At 29.5% G+C, this 12,222-nt stretch overlaps 2 protein-coding genes across 2 annotated transcripts; one reads left to right on the plus strand and one right to left on the minus strand.

Moving 5' to 3' along the window:
* Nucleotides 1-371: 371 nt before the first annotated feature.
* Nucleotides 372-3,629, minus strand: LOC123890468 (glutathione S-transferase L3-like). Its single transcript, XM_045940075.1, has 10 exons — nt 3,392-3,629; nt 3,178-3,255; nt 3,014-3,074; nt 2,392-2,478; nt 2,198-2,296; nt 1,395-1,497; nt 1,228-1,304; nt 1,011-1,118; nt 723-803; nt 372-636 (listed from the first exon to the last, which is right to left on the minus strand). The coding sequence occupies exons 1-10, from the start codon at nt 3,400-3,402 to the stop codon at nt 625-627; spliced, it is 717 nt and encodes a 238-aa protein (XP_045796031.1). The 5' UTR covers nt 3,403-3,629; the 3' UTR covers nt 372-624.
* A 2,699-nt stretch (nt 3,630-6,328) lies between these two features.
* LOC123889890 (vesicle-associated membrane protein 722-like) lies at nt 6,329-9,664 on the plus strand. The gene is made up of 5 exons (XM_045939399.1): nt 6,329-6,789; nt 7,525-7,666; nt 7,772-7,892; nt 8,230-8,292; nt 9,322-9,664. Exons 1-5 carry the CDS (start codon nt 6,600-6,602, stop codon nt 9,448-9,450), a joined length of 645 nt encoding a protein of 214 aa, XP_045795355.1. The 5' UTR covers nt 6,329-6,599; the 3' UTR covers nt 9,451-9,664.
* The last annotated feature ends 2,558 nt before the right edge of the window (nt 9,665-12,222 follow it).

Genomic DNA, 12,222 nt, shown 5'->3' on the forward strand with positions numbered 1-12,222 from the left:
GGACGGGGATGAAGGCAAAATCTCCCCGCATGCACTTTGGGGCGAGGAACAGGGAAGCTTCCCCCGCACATTCCCTGTCCGTTGACATCCCTAATTGTGGCTGATTGTTTATGGAATATATATCTAGCTAACAAGGCTCTTACGAAATTTATGCTTTTGATTAGATATGTTGCTTAATTTCCTTTTTTATCTGAAATTCCACAATATATGATCAGTTAGACTGATCACATGATCTGTTATTTTTAGCTTACTGCGTTGTTGCACTTGCAGTTGAGTCTTTTGATTGCGATATTGTTATGACCTTTCTTGAACGCGTCAAGGAGGATTTTACCAAAAGATATAGTGGAGGAAAAGCTGCAACAGCAGCATCCAAATGCTTAAACAAAAATTCTGTGTATAGATTTTAAATGCGTCTTAAAGTTGATAATATCATATTATTCTGAACATTGATCACAAGCTGATACATAAACTTTATTACAACACCAAACAAACAAGCTAGAAAGTGAAACATAATTATGCCATCATCAACCTATAACACACCAATATTTGACTGAAGATGCATCCCACTAAATCAAAAGATGCTTTATTGGAATATCTCAAAGGAAGACTGCTGCAATCCAACTTTCACTGTTGAGGCTGCACAGTAGCAAAGAAAACATTCAAAATCCAATCACAATTCTTCAAAAACAACAGTGAGATATTTATAATAACGAATTTAGTACCAGAAAACGATTCTTGAAAAGTTCAACAATTTCTTGAGGATTCACTCTTGTCTGTGTATAAGCATCAATCTTGTTCAACTCCTACAAAGCAAACATTTCATATGTCAGAAGATTTAATAACTCTGCTTCTTTTCAAATGCATGAGATTAAGAGCCAAATTTAAATGGAACAATCTGTTATTTATCTTCTAGTTTAGGTTGAAGATTATGGTGAATACATACAAATGAAAGTAAACTAGTACAATTCTCATAATCAAGAAATGCTACACAGGTGGTTCTTCTAGTGTACCTCGATCCATGTTGCGAGTTTAGGCCTTCCTTCGGTAATGTCATGCTTGAAAACCTCAGCAAGGACGATATGGAATCTTTCAACAAATGGAATATAGGCAACATCCACCTTAAGTCATTGATATTATTAAAGGCATCATGCAGAGCATTAGAAATCGACCAAAATGAAAAGCATTAAATTTAAAAGGAAAATGAAAATTTCAAAGATTTGAACTCACCAAACTGAATTGACCAAGAAGGAATGGCCCATCATCAAATTTGCCAAGAGCATTCTCCAAGAATTCAAAAGTAGGACCTGATTCAAATTAACCAAGTTAAAGGTTATTTTATATTTTTTTAAAAAAATAATAATAATTCCTCCATTTTTAAACTTAAAACATCTTACTGGCTTGTTGCACAGTATCTCCTTTCAATGAAGCGTACAGCTCTTTGGTGAATGTATCAACATGGGATAACAACTGCTCACCGAACTCTTTCTTGGCAGGATCCTACGAACATTTATGCTAAAAATTAGTTTTATTAATAAAAAAAAGCTTCAATGATGAGCTAGGGTACCACATAAAGGTTAAGGTTTCTGATGTTTCTAAGATTGCAACTGCAACACAATCACAATTGACTGTGGTCTCATCAGGCTTAATTGACCTCACTATATCAATTGATCACAATTTGACTCGAATTTAAAACCTTGCTTGACATCATTAGCTCATTGCTTGTGAGGTGAGGATTGTCCCGTCTTATAACGTCATATTTTCAATACATTTTGAGGACTCATCTTATCTAATGCGATACACTAAACACATACCCTCACATCCAAAACTGAACATCTCGAGCATGACCCGAGTGGCCAAATAGCGGAAGACTTACAATTGATGGCCCAATGGATCTTGAACCTAACTTTGTGTTGGGTCATGAGAGAACCCCGAGGATCGTCACATTGAGCTTAGAACAACCACACAAGTGAATTGGACACCACATCTTGACCCAAAACTTAAAGCATTGGGTAAATATGTCCTCAAACTTTTATGTTTCTCTGTGAAACTCTTACCCACGCTTGATATACCAACACTTTGATACCTTAGAATTTAGGTTGAGCATGTACAAAATCAATTTGTAAAGTGAAAACTGTGCCTCATTTTTGGCTCGTAAAATGACAGACAAAACGAGAATTAATGTGCATTTTTTACTTACATTAGGAAAGAGAGGTGTTCCTTCAAAGTTAGCATCAATATATTTGATCAAATCAAGACTTTCTCCCAATACCTTGCCATTGTGCTCCAAAGATGGCACCTAAAGATTATCTCAGTCAAGTAACTACCATTTCAACCAAGCATCCAATTGAATATCCTATAATTAATACTAATTTATAAGTTATAACAACAAACCTTATTTTCAGGATATACTTTTTCCTTATACCAAGCAGGCCTGTTTTGAAGGTCAATAGGAACCAAATGGATCTTGTCTTGTAGACCCTGTAGTTCAATTGCAACAAACATTATTAAAAAATATAAACAGTGACAAAGACGCAAAATAATAAAATCAAAACAAATAGTCACTCTGTATACTACTCCATCCGATCCTAATTATAAGAAAAGATTAATTTTACATCGAACATTCAATGTATCTAAAATGAATTTTTTTCCTTATGATTAGGACTAGGACTGGAGGGAGTATTTACATAAACAATTTAAAAAAACATATGAATTGAATTAAAATAGTACTTCATCCGGTCTTATATATAAGACCGATTCATTTGCAGATTCATTGAATAATCAATGTATTTGGTATATATTATGAACCAGATTCATGTTTTCAGATTGATTGAATAATTGATGTATTTGGTCCATACTATGAACTAGATTCATATTTTCAAATTCATAAAAAAATGGATGTATTTGGTCCATATTATGAACCAAATGCATGACTTATTCAATGAATCTGAAAATTAATTTTGTACTTATATATGAGATGGGATGGAGTATGATAAAAGTAGAAGGAAGAAAGAACCTTGTAGTTCCTAGCGATCCATGTACGTTGTGCATAGGGGCAACTGTAATTAACGTACAACCTAAAATAAAATAAAATAAAAATAAGAAGATTGAGATGTGAAATTGGAATAACAATAACAATAATAATAATTAAAAATTGAAATTAGAAAAAGGAGAAGTAACCTGGTGGTTCCATCAAAAAGAGGAGGTGGTTCAGAAGTTGAAGTTAACGGGGGAGGAAGAACTTGTGGTGGCACGCCGCTAATTGATTAATTCATGTCAAATTATAAAGAGAAAAGAAAAACTGTTAGTTAGAGATAAAGAAAAGTGTTATTGAGTGTTGAAACAAGATGGTAAAGTAGAGAATTGAAAAAATACAAAGAGTTTTGATTCATACATAGTAGCCATTGATGCTGTACTCGTAGTAATGGAAACAAGTACTTGTAAGTGCGAATTAGGCTTCTCTTTTATAGATGTCGTGACTAGTGATCAGGACTGTATGAGTATGAGTAATAGATAGTGTTGTCAGCGATGACGGTTGTTTTTTGTTTTGGTTTTGGTAGCGAACACTGATTTTATTTCTTCCTCTATACATTCATTTCTTTATTGATCAGATATACGTTCATTTTTCAATCAACCAAAAAGTAATTTTTTTTTTTTATAATAATGATCCGAATGAGTACAATGTAAGAAATCTTAGGGGGTGTTTGTTTCATGGATTATAAATTTATTCTCAGGAATGTGACTTTGGGAATCTTTAATTCATATGTTTGTTTCAAGTTTTAAAAAATTATGCCTAGGAATTTTTTATTCCTTTGAATATAAATTACACATGACTTTCCCACTTTTCATTCTCATGTTAAATGGTGGGAATCTTATATTCCCATGGGAATAAGAGGTAACCACCCATAACTCCCCACTCTCTCATTGTTTTTAACTCATTTATTTTTTTATTTTAATATTTTAAAATGTTAATTGAATTTATTTTAAAAATGTTCCAAGGAACTTTATTTATTTACCAAACACATTGATAGGAATAATACTCCCAGCAATAATGTTCCAAGGAAAAATAATCCTAGGATTATAATTTTAATCCCCGAAACAAACACACCCTTAGTAGCAGACAAACTCGTCAATTTTCATGTCTTTAGCTAATAAGAGACCTTAATAGATGGGATAAAGTTCATAAAGCATAATATTAGTTGACACTTGGATGAAGTCTAGAAGCCGAAATCATTTCTAAGTCTGAGATAGCATAAATTGTTTAATGTTGGAACCAATTATATATATTATCAAACTTGGGGCCTTTATGAGTATGACTTCGAGGCCTTTCGAAGAGCCCAAATACTTGGGACCTAAAGCCCTGGTATCATTTGCTTTAGGCTTGGGCCGGCCCTGCTAAAAATTCATCTAAATTCAGATCGAACACAGAACCTAAGTAAGTTGAAATTTGGAAATGTGTATCAAATATCTCATGTTACATTCTTTGTCATCAGATTAATCTATTGGCTTATAAATAAAAAAGGTAAAAATAAATAAATAATTTACAAAAACAATAGTCTCAGGAAAAAGAAAAGATTATTATAAAAAAATATTTCAATTTAAGGAAATAATATTATTTTTTTACTAAAGAAATAAAATTTTAAAAATTGAACATTTTAATTTTTAATACGTTAACTTTACATATTTTCATAAAAATTTCACAAAAACTAACTATTTAGCTAAGTTCACAGTATATTATGATCTCAAACTCTAAAATAATATAAAAATATAAGAAATATATAGAAATGTAACCTTTTTGGGCGTTTTTAAATTTATTGAAGAAATCTACACTTTCTTTTAGGGTAAATGATCATTTACCCCCCTGCAAAATAAGCAAATTTTCGTTTACCCCCCTATGCAGATTTTTTTTCTGTTTACCCCCTGCAAAAAATAGATTCACTCATTTTGCCCCCCGTGTGTACAGCAGGATATGTGAATGTGCAAATCTGCTGACATGGCTTGTACACGTGGAAAAAATAATTAATATTTATTTTTTAAATTCCACGTCAGATAATATATTTTTTTTAAAAAAAAACGGATTTTTTTTTCCCAAAAAAATCCTACAAATAAATTTTTTTTCCTACAAAATTTTTTAAAAAATTTCCTGCAAAAAAAATAAATTTTTTTTTCCTACAAAGAATTTAAAAAAATTTCCAACAAAAAAAAAATGAATTTTCTTATTTTGCTCCCAAAATAAAGTTTATTTTCAAAATAAAAATTTTAAAGATTTATTTTCAAATCCTTTTGAATTAAAAAAATACATGATCTTTATTTTTTATAAACAAAACATTATTTTTTTGTTAATCTCTTTGAATTAAAAAAAATAGAAAAAGAAGTTTTATTCGTGTTTTCCTCTTATACCAAAATCATTTGCCCTAGAACTATAAAAATTGAAGGAAGCAGAAGACAATAACGAAGTAGAAGACGATTCCGGTGATTGAAGAAGACGACGACGAATATGATCACGACGGTGGAAGCAAACCGACGAAGATTCTGTTTTTTTTAAATCAAAAAGATTTGAAAATAAATTTTTAAAATCTTTATTTTGAAAATAAACTTTATTTGGGAGAAAAATATGAAAATTTTATTTTAGGAAAAAAATAATAATTTTGTATGAAAAAAAACTATTTGTAGGAATTTTTTAAAATTTTGTAAGGAAAAAAATTTTATTTGTAGGATTTTCTTTTAATTTTGGAAAAAAAAAATCGTTTTATTAATTTTGTAGGAAATTTTTTTTTTTGAAAAAAATATTATCTGACGTGGAATTTAAAAATAAATATATATGTTTTTTTCCACGTGTACAAGCCACGTCAGTAAATTTGCACAATCACATGTCCTGTTGTACACACAGGGGGCAAAATGAGTGAATCTATTTTTTGCAGGGGGGTAAACAGAAAAAAAATCTGCATAGGGGGGGTAAACGAAAATTTGCTTATTTTGCGGGGGTAAATGATCATTTACCCCTTTCTTTTATCATGAATAGGTCAGTCATATGGGTTAGGATTATATGCAATTATAGCAGGACCATGTAATTGATTTTAACTATCCAATTATAAACTAACAATCCAGATTGTTTTAGATGAAAAACACAAGTTTTAATTTAAACCGTCCGATCCCTAATTTTTGGTTTAAATTAAAAACAGTGTCAAACTGTGTGTAATAATTATTGCAGCCAATCTTGATCTTAGTCATATTTCCTAGAATAACAATATCCTAGTATTATTTAATTTTAATCTTTTCATTAAGGTATGCTTGTTATTGCTGCTTACATGGTATTTTAATTCTAAAACAGAGTTCCTCTTGTATGACCAAGTAAGTCCCCTAACTTTTGATGTTTCAAAGTTTGAAGAAATCCATAACATAGAAATTAATGAATGAACATGTCAACAAATGAATTAAACACACGGTTTTTGTTTCTTTAATTTCCCTTTCCACCACTTCAACTCTTCACAACAATTAATTCTTCTTTCAATCCAATCGAACTCAAAATATCATAACTGTTCCTCCTCCTCCTTCTTCTCTCTGTCTTTATAGATCAGTTTCAGTTGTTTTGATTTTCCAATATGGTGCAACAATCATTGATATACAGCTTCGTGGCGCGCGGCACGGTGGTCCTGGCTGAGCATACTGATTTCATCGGAAACTTCCCTGAAATAGCATTGCAATGCCTGCAGAGACTCCCGGCAACCAACACGAAGTTTACTTACAACACAAACGGCCATACCTTCAACTACCTTGCCCATGATGGATTCAGTACTTTCCCCTCTCTCTTTATCTTTTTTTTTTTTAATAATCAAAACTGTGGAATAAAATATCAACGCATTGTGATCTATGAAGCACCGACACTAGCACATAAAACATTGATAATAAGAAAATAGAAGTGATCAAATACAATGACATGATGTATCATGCAAATTTGTGTCAGAGAATAACAATCTAATACGCCTTTAATCTGAAGTGTCGGTGTTAACCTTGAAATCACATAATTGAGTTATAAATGGAATTTGATAAGAAAGTCTTTGGTGGTTTATGAAAAATATTGTGTAATGATATATGTACTTACTCAAATGAGTTAGGGTCCGATTATTTGAGTTAATCTACTAACATAAATTTTGTAAGATTGTCTGGGAGAATTATAAAAACAACTTATGACATTTTTCATAAATAAAATTTGGCGTATTTATGTACCAAAAAAAAAAATGGCGTATTTTCGTAAGTTCTCTAAGATAATTTATGAAAACATTTTATAGCATATACAAAATTTTACTTTGTTTTACCTTATACATAAGGACTTATCATGATAAATGATTATACTATAAGCTGCAAATAAGTTAATTATCCAAACAGACCGTAATGTGGCTAATTGTTAATTTATAGAATATAGATACCTAACCTTTATGAAATTTATGCTGTTAATTTATATGGTGCTTTCCTTTTCTTTCTAAAATTCCACTAAATAACTACACTCACATGATCTATTGTTTTCAGCTTATTGCATTGTTGCAGTGGAGTCTTTTGATGGCCATATTGCAATGGCCTTTCTTGAACGCATCAAGGAGGACTTTACCAAAAGATATGGTGGAGGAAAAGCTGCAACTGCAACATCTAAAAGCTTAAACAAAGAATTTGGGTGCTTAATTAGTTTATAGTAATTCAGTGTATAGAAAATGTGTCACCAAAGTTTAATGGTAGTAATTAATATGATGTTTCTTTTGTTGTATAATATATGGTTTAGACTGAAATTGAAGGAGCATATGCAATATTGTGTGGAACATCCAGAAGAGATTAGCCAACTTGCCAAAGTGAAAGCTCAAGTTTCTGAAGTCCAAGATGTTATGATGCAAAATATTGATCAGGTATATATGTCCAAAATAAATTATCTATGACCGTGATGAGTTTTAAGTATGATCGGTTAAGTTTCACGTCTACTATGAATGCGAAGAATGTTACCCATTAACCTAATGTCTTATAAAGTTTTTGGTGGAGATATGATGTCTCACTCTCTTGTAAGACTGAAACATTTGACTCGATGTTTCTTTCAAGTTTTCTCAAACTCCTCAACAGACCTGATGTAGACAGTTAGATTAAGAGGAGAAAATTTCCGCAATATTGTCCATTTCCTAATTGATTTTAAGTTTTTGGAGTTTTGTGTGATGATATGTGGTGAATCATTGTACTATGTTTTGAATGCAGGTCCTTAATCGTCAAGTCAAGATTGATGTTTTGATGGACAAATCTGACAACCTTCGCAGTGAGGTACTTTTATTTGTTCATATCATACATAAACTTTGTTTTCATTTGCAACAAATATCTTGTCCTAGACAGTGTTTACATCAAATACTTAAATAAGTGTACATTTTTTATAGTGTTTATATATATGATGATAAATTAATGTGGCTATATAGATAATGCTTCCTTTATTAAATTAAGAAACAAAATACATGAGTTTCAGTATAATATTAATTTAAGAGAATAATGCTTCCTTTATGCATTATTAGATAGTGTGGTACTTAATATTAAAATAGTAAATTGAGTTGTAGCTACTGTGGTAATATTTAAATAATAATAATTTGAGTGATACTATTAACTATGATAAATTGAATTACATTGTTAAATGTTGTGACCATATATTTGAGTTTCATTATTAGCTACGATAAATTGAGTAGTAAGGCACACGAGTTTAGTAAAATATTAGTTTTTTTTAATAATTTATATTTTTTAGTAAAATATACAGTGCATCATATGTTGGACAAAATCAAGATTTTTTCATACAGGTGGTTAAAAACGACGAGTAGTACTCTAGCTGTGAACTGTCATAGTTGGTGGTCTAGTCCTATGTTTTGCTTGGGCCTTGTTTAGTGTAGTTTCTTTTGGTTCTTGTACTATGACTCGTTTGTAATCTTTCTTAGTCTCTTTTGGCACGTCTTGTGCTGAGAAGACTATTTTATTTATATATATATATATATATATATATATATATATATATCATTTTGGCTTGTTCAAAAAAAAATTATATTTTTTTATTGAAAATATATATGGTCCTAAGTACAATTGTAAGTACGTAAACAAATACAACTATTAATGTAAACAAATATATTTAAACTGATTTATGAGCAGTGTGTAACCAAAATTTATGTTTAAACTAAATTGAAATTTTTTCATATACTTTAGAGACTAAATTAACTGATTATATATTGTTTAAAGATTATGTATTATATTTATATAGTTTAAAGACTACTAAGTTAGAAACTAAGTTAATTGATATGTTTGAATATGACTTTGCAGGCACAAGTTTTCAGGCAGAATGGAGGCCAACTAAGAAGAAAGATGTGGTTTCAAAACATGAAGATAAAATTAATAATTCTTGCCATCATAATTGTCATCATTCTTATAATTGTTCTTGTTGTTACATAATTGAAATGGTAGAGTTATGTTACATAGGTTTGTTATTTTGTAATGTGAAGTGTGTGTGTTAAACTGTTAATAGGCTATATGGGATTTTGTTTAGGCAGCTATATGGGTTATTGTATAACTACTATAATAAGTCTTCGGGAAACATATATGTCCAAAGTAAATAAGATTTTGAGTTTAATTTTCATAATATATGTATTAAAAAGATTTAGGAAAATGTTAAACAATGTCTCGCGTCACTCTTTAAGCACCTTAAATAGTACTAACATTTTGTTAAAATTTTATGGAAATGTGTGAAGTCAACGCATTGGAAATTGAAATATTTAATTTTTTTGAATAAATTATTTCTTTAAATTGAATGCTTATAAAAGAATGTCACGGGGGCACCGTTTAGCAAGACCCAAAGTTTTATAAGGTAAGAGGTTGATGATAGTAATAGAATAGGTTTCTGATTTTCTTTTTTTAGTTTGTCCTCGTAAATTGAAAAATCGGCTTATGGAGTTGGGTAAATCCCAACCCTATAAATCGTCAGAGGAAAGTCGTCACCAAGCAGTTCAGGAGATTGTGTTTGATGAAATAGAGAAGTATATGATGGATAAGCTACTCAAACTCTCTAAGGATAGCTCATTTATCCTGGGTATTGTTGGCAGAGATCATTTGCCTGAGATGACAAAATTTTGGGAAGCCAGCACTGGAAACTAAGAGTTTTAAGCCTCCTTTTCATGAACTTGCCTGAAATGAACTGAGATGCAGAATCCATTGTCTTCTATTTTTGCCCCTTCTATATCATTTATTACATTCTCTGATCTTCCGAGTATATGTTTGTTTGCATAAATAGTCAAACACTCAATTTTCACTGTATTGAGATGTACTAATGGTTAAAAGTAAAAAATACACAGATTGAGGATAGCTGATAACAATAGACTATTAACAGTGGCTTATTAGTAAGTAAAGATCCCCATCTGACAGGCAACTCTTGGTCTTGGATTTGGAACCTTATTAGAAAAAAAATTAAATTAGTTTTGTTTTTGTTTTTGTTTTTGTTTTTGTTTTTGTTTCAAACATAATTTAATTTTTCAAATTAATGATATGGAAACTATTAATGAGCTAAGCATGTGACATCATTATTTATAATTTCAAAATTTTGAGGGAATGACAAAAAATTGAGAAATTTTAAAATGAGACCATTTTTGTAAATAGATAAAATAAGTGATAAAAAGCAAAAATATTTACTAATTAGATAATTATAAAAATTTAAAGGTGAATTATAAAATAAAATTGGACACACAATTTGACATCAATAATGTATTTTTAAACAACTTTTGTTTTTTATATGTAATCTTTTCTTTCTTATTTGAGTGCATTATCAAAACTATTTACGATTTTTTAGGTTGACTTATTTTTTAGCTCACATAAAACAGTTTATGTAAATAAATATGTTTTTATGGATTATTCATAAATTTGTCAAAGTAGTTTATAAAAAACCGTTAATGAAGATACAATTTTTACCAACAAAAATTTATAATTTAATGTAAAAAGATTTTTTCATAAATTTAAAAATAAATCAATTTAAAGGTTCGGTGCATTATATACTCTCTCTTTCAAAATAAGAGTCCTTAGTAAAATATTATCTCAAAATAATTACTCCATTATGTTACTATTTCAGTGTAATATTAATTAATTTATTCAAACTTTACTCATAATTAATTTATCTGAAACAACCTTAAACAACACTAATTTTGTAAAATTGTCTCACTTATATTAGTATAATTTTAGAATATCAATGCAATTGAATTTTTTTCCTTTCAATAATATATTCTTATATATGTAGTGAATTTTATTCCCTAACTACAATACAATCAACAAACATGTTTTAATAATTTACACTAATTTTATCTTTAAAACTAAAACAATAATTTTCATAAAAATCACACCCAACCTAAAGAAAACATTTTTTATAAGAGTTTATAATAGACATATATCATCGGTGTAAAATAATTTTACGCTTACATCTAATAAGAAATCATAATTCTTTCGTGTCATCATACAAAAGAGTGGTGTGATGTGATAAATTGGTGGATTTCATTAAATATTTATGTAAAATTGTTTTATACTGACCGTATATATGTTTCGTTTTTATAAAATATGGAAATAGTACATTGTTAATTTTATTTCTAAATAATACTCCTATATTTTACTAGAACCAAATTATAAACAAAACTGGATTTATTAAATAACTAATATATTAAAAATTTAATTTATATACATAGTCAGTTATGCGTCCAACAATATATCAACATATCATGTATGATGTTTAAAAATACATATGTTTCACACTCATTAAATGACGTGACAACACATCATTGAATATTTGTGTAAAAAAACTTTACACTGACGATGCAACAAATTATCACATATATAATAAAAATTTGAGAAAAATGAATATGCACTGACAGTATAAAATAATTTTACACCGCCAACCAATATCAACCATGTTTTTCACCACATCATCCCACTAAACCCCACTTTCTTAATATTATGTGGAAGAATGCTTCATTCTTATTGGTTGTTAGTGTAAAATTAATTTACACTGACGGTGCGTAGTCTTTTTTTTGAACCAAAAAAACAAATTTAATTCATATCATTAACTAATAAATGTTCAATACATAAAGGAATAATCTCAAATCTATGGAAACTAGCCCAAACATTGGTCGCCCTAGCAAGAGTATGAGCAACCAAATTCGTTTGTCTCCTAACAAACTTAACCTCAAAGTT

Source organism: Trifolium pratense, linkage group LG6 (assembly GCF_020283565.1).
Source record: "Trifolium pratense cultivar HEN17-A07 linkage group LG6, ARS_RC_1.1, whole genome shotgun sequence".
Taxonomy (NCBI): domain Eukaryota; kingdom Viridiplantae; phylum Streptophyta; class Magnoliopsida; order Fabales; family Fabaceae; genus Trifolium; species Trifolium pratense.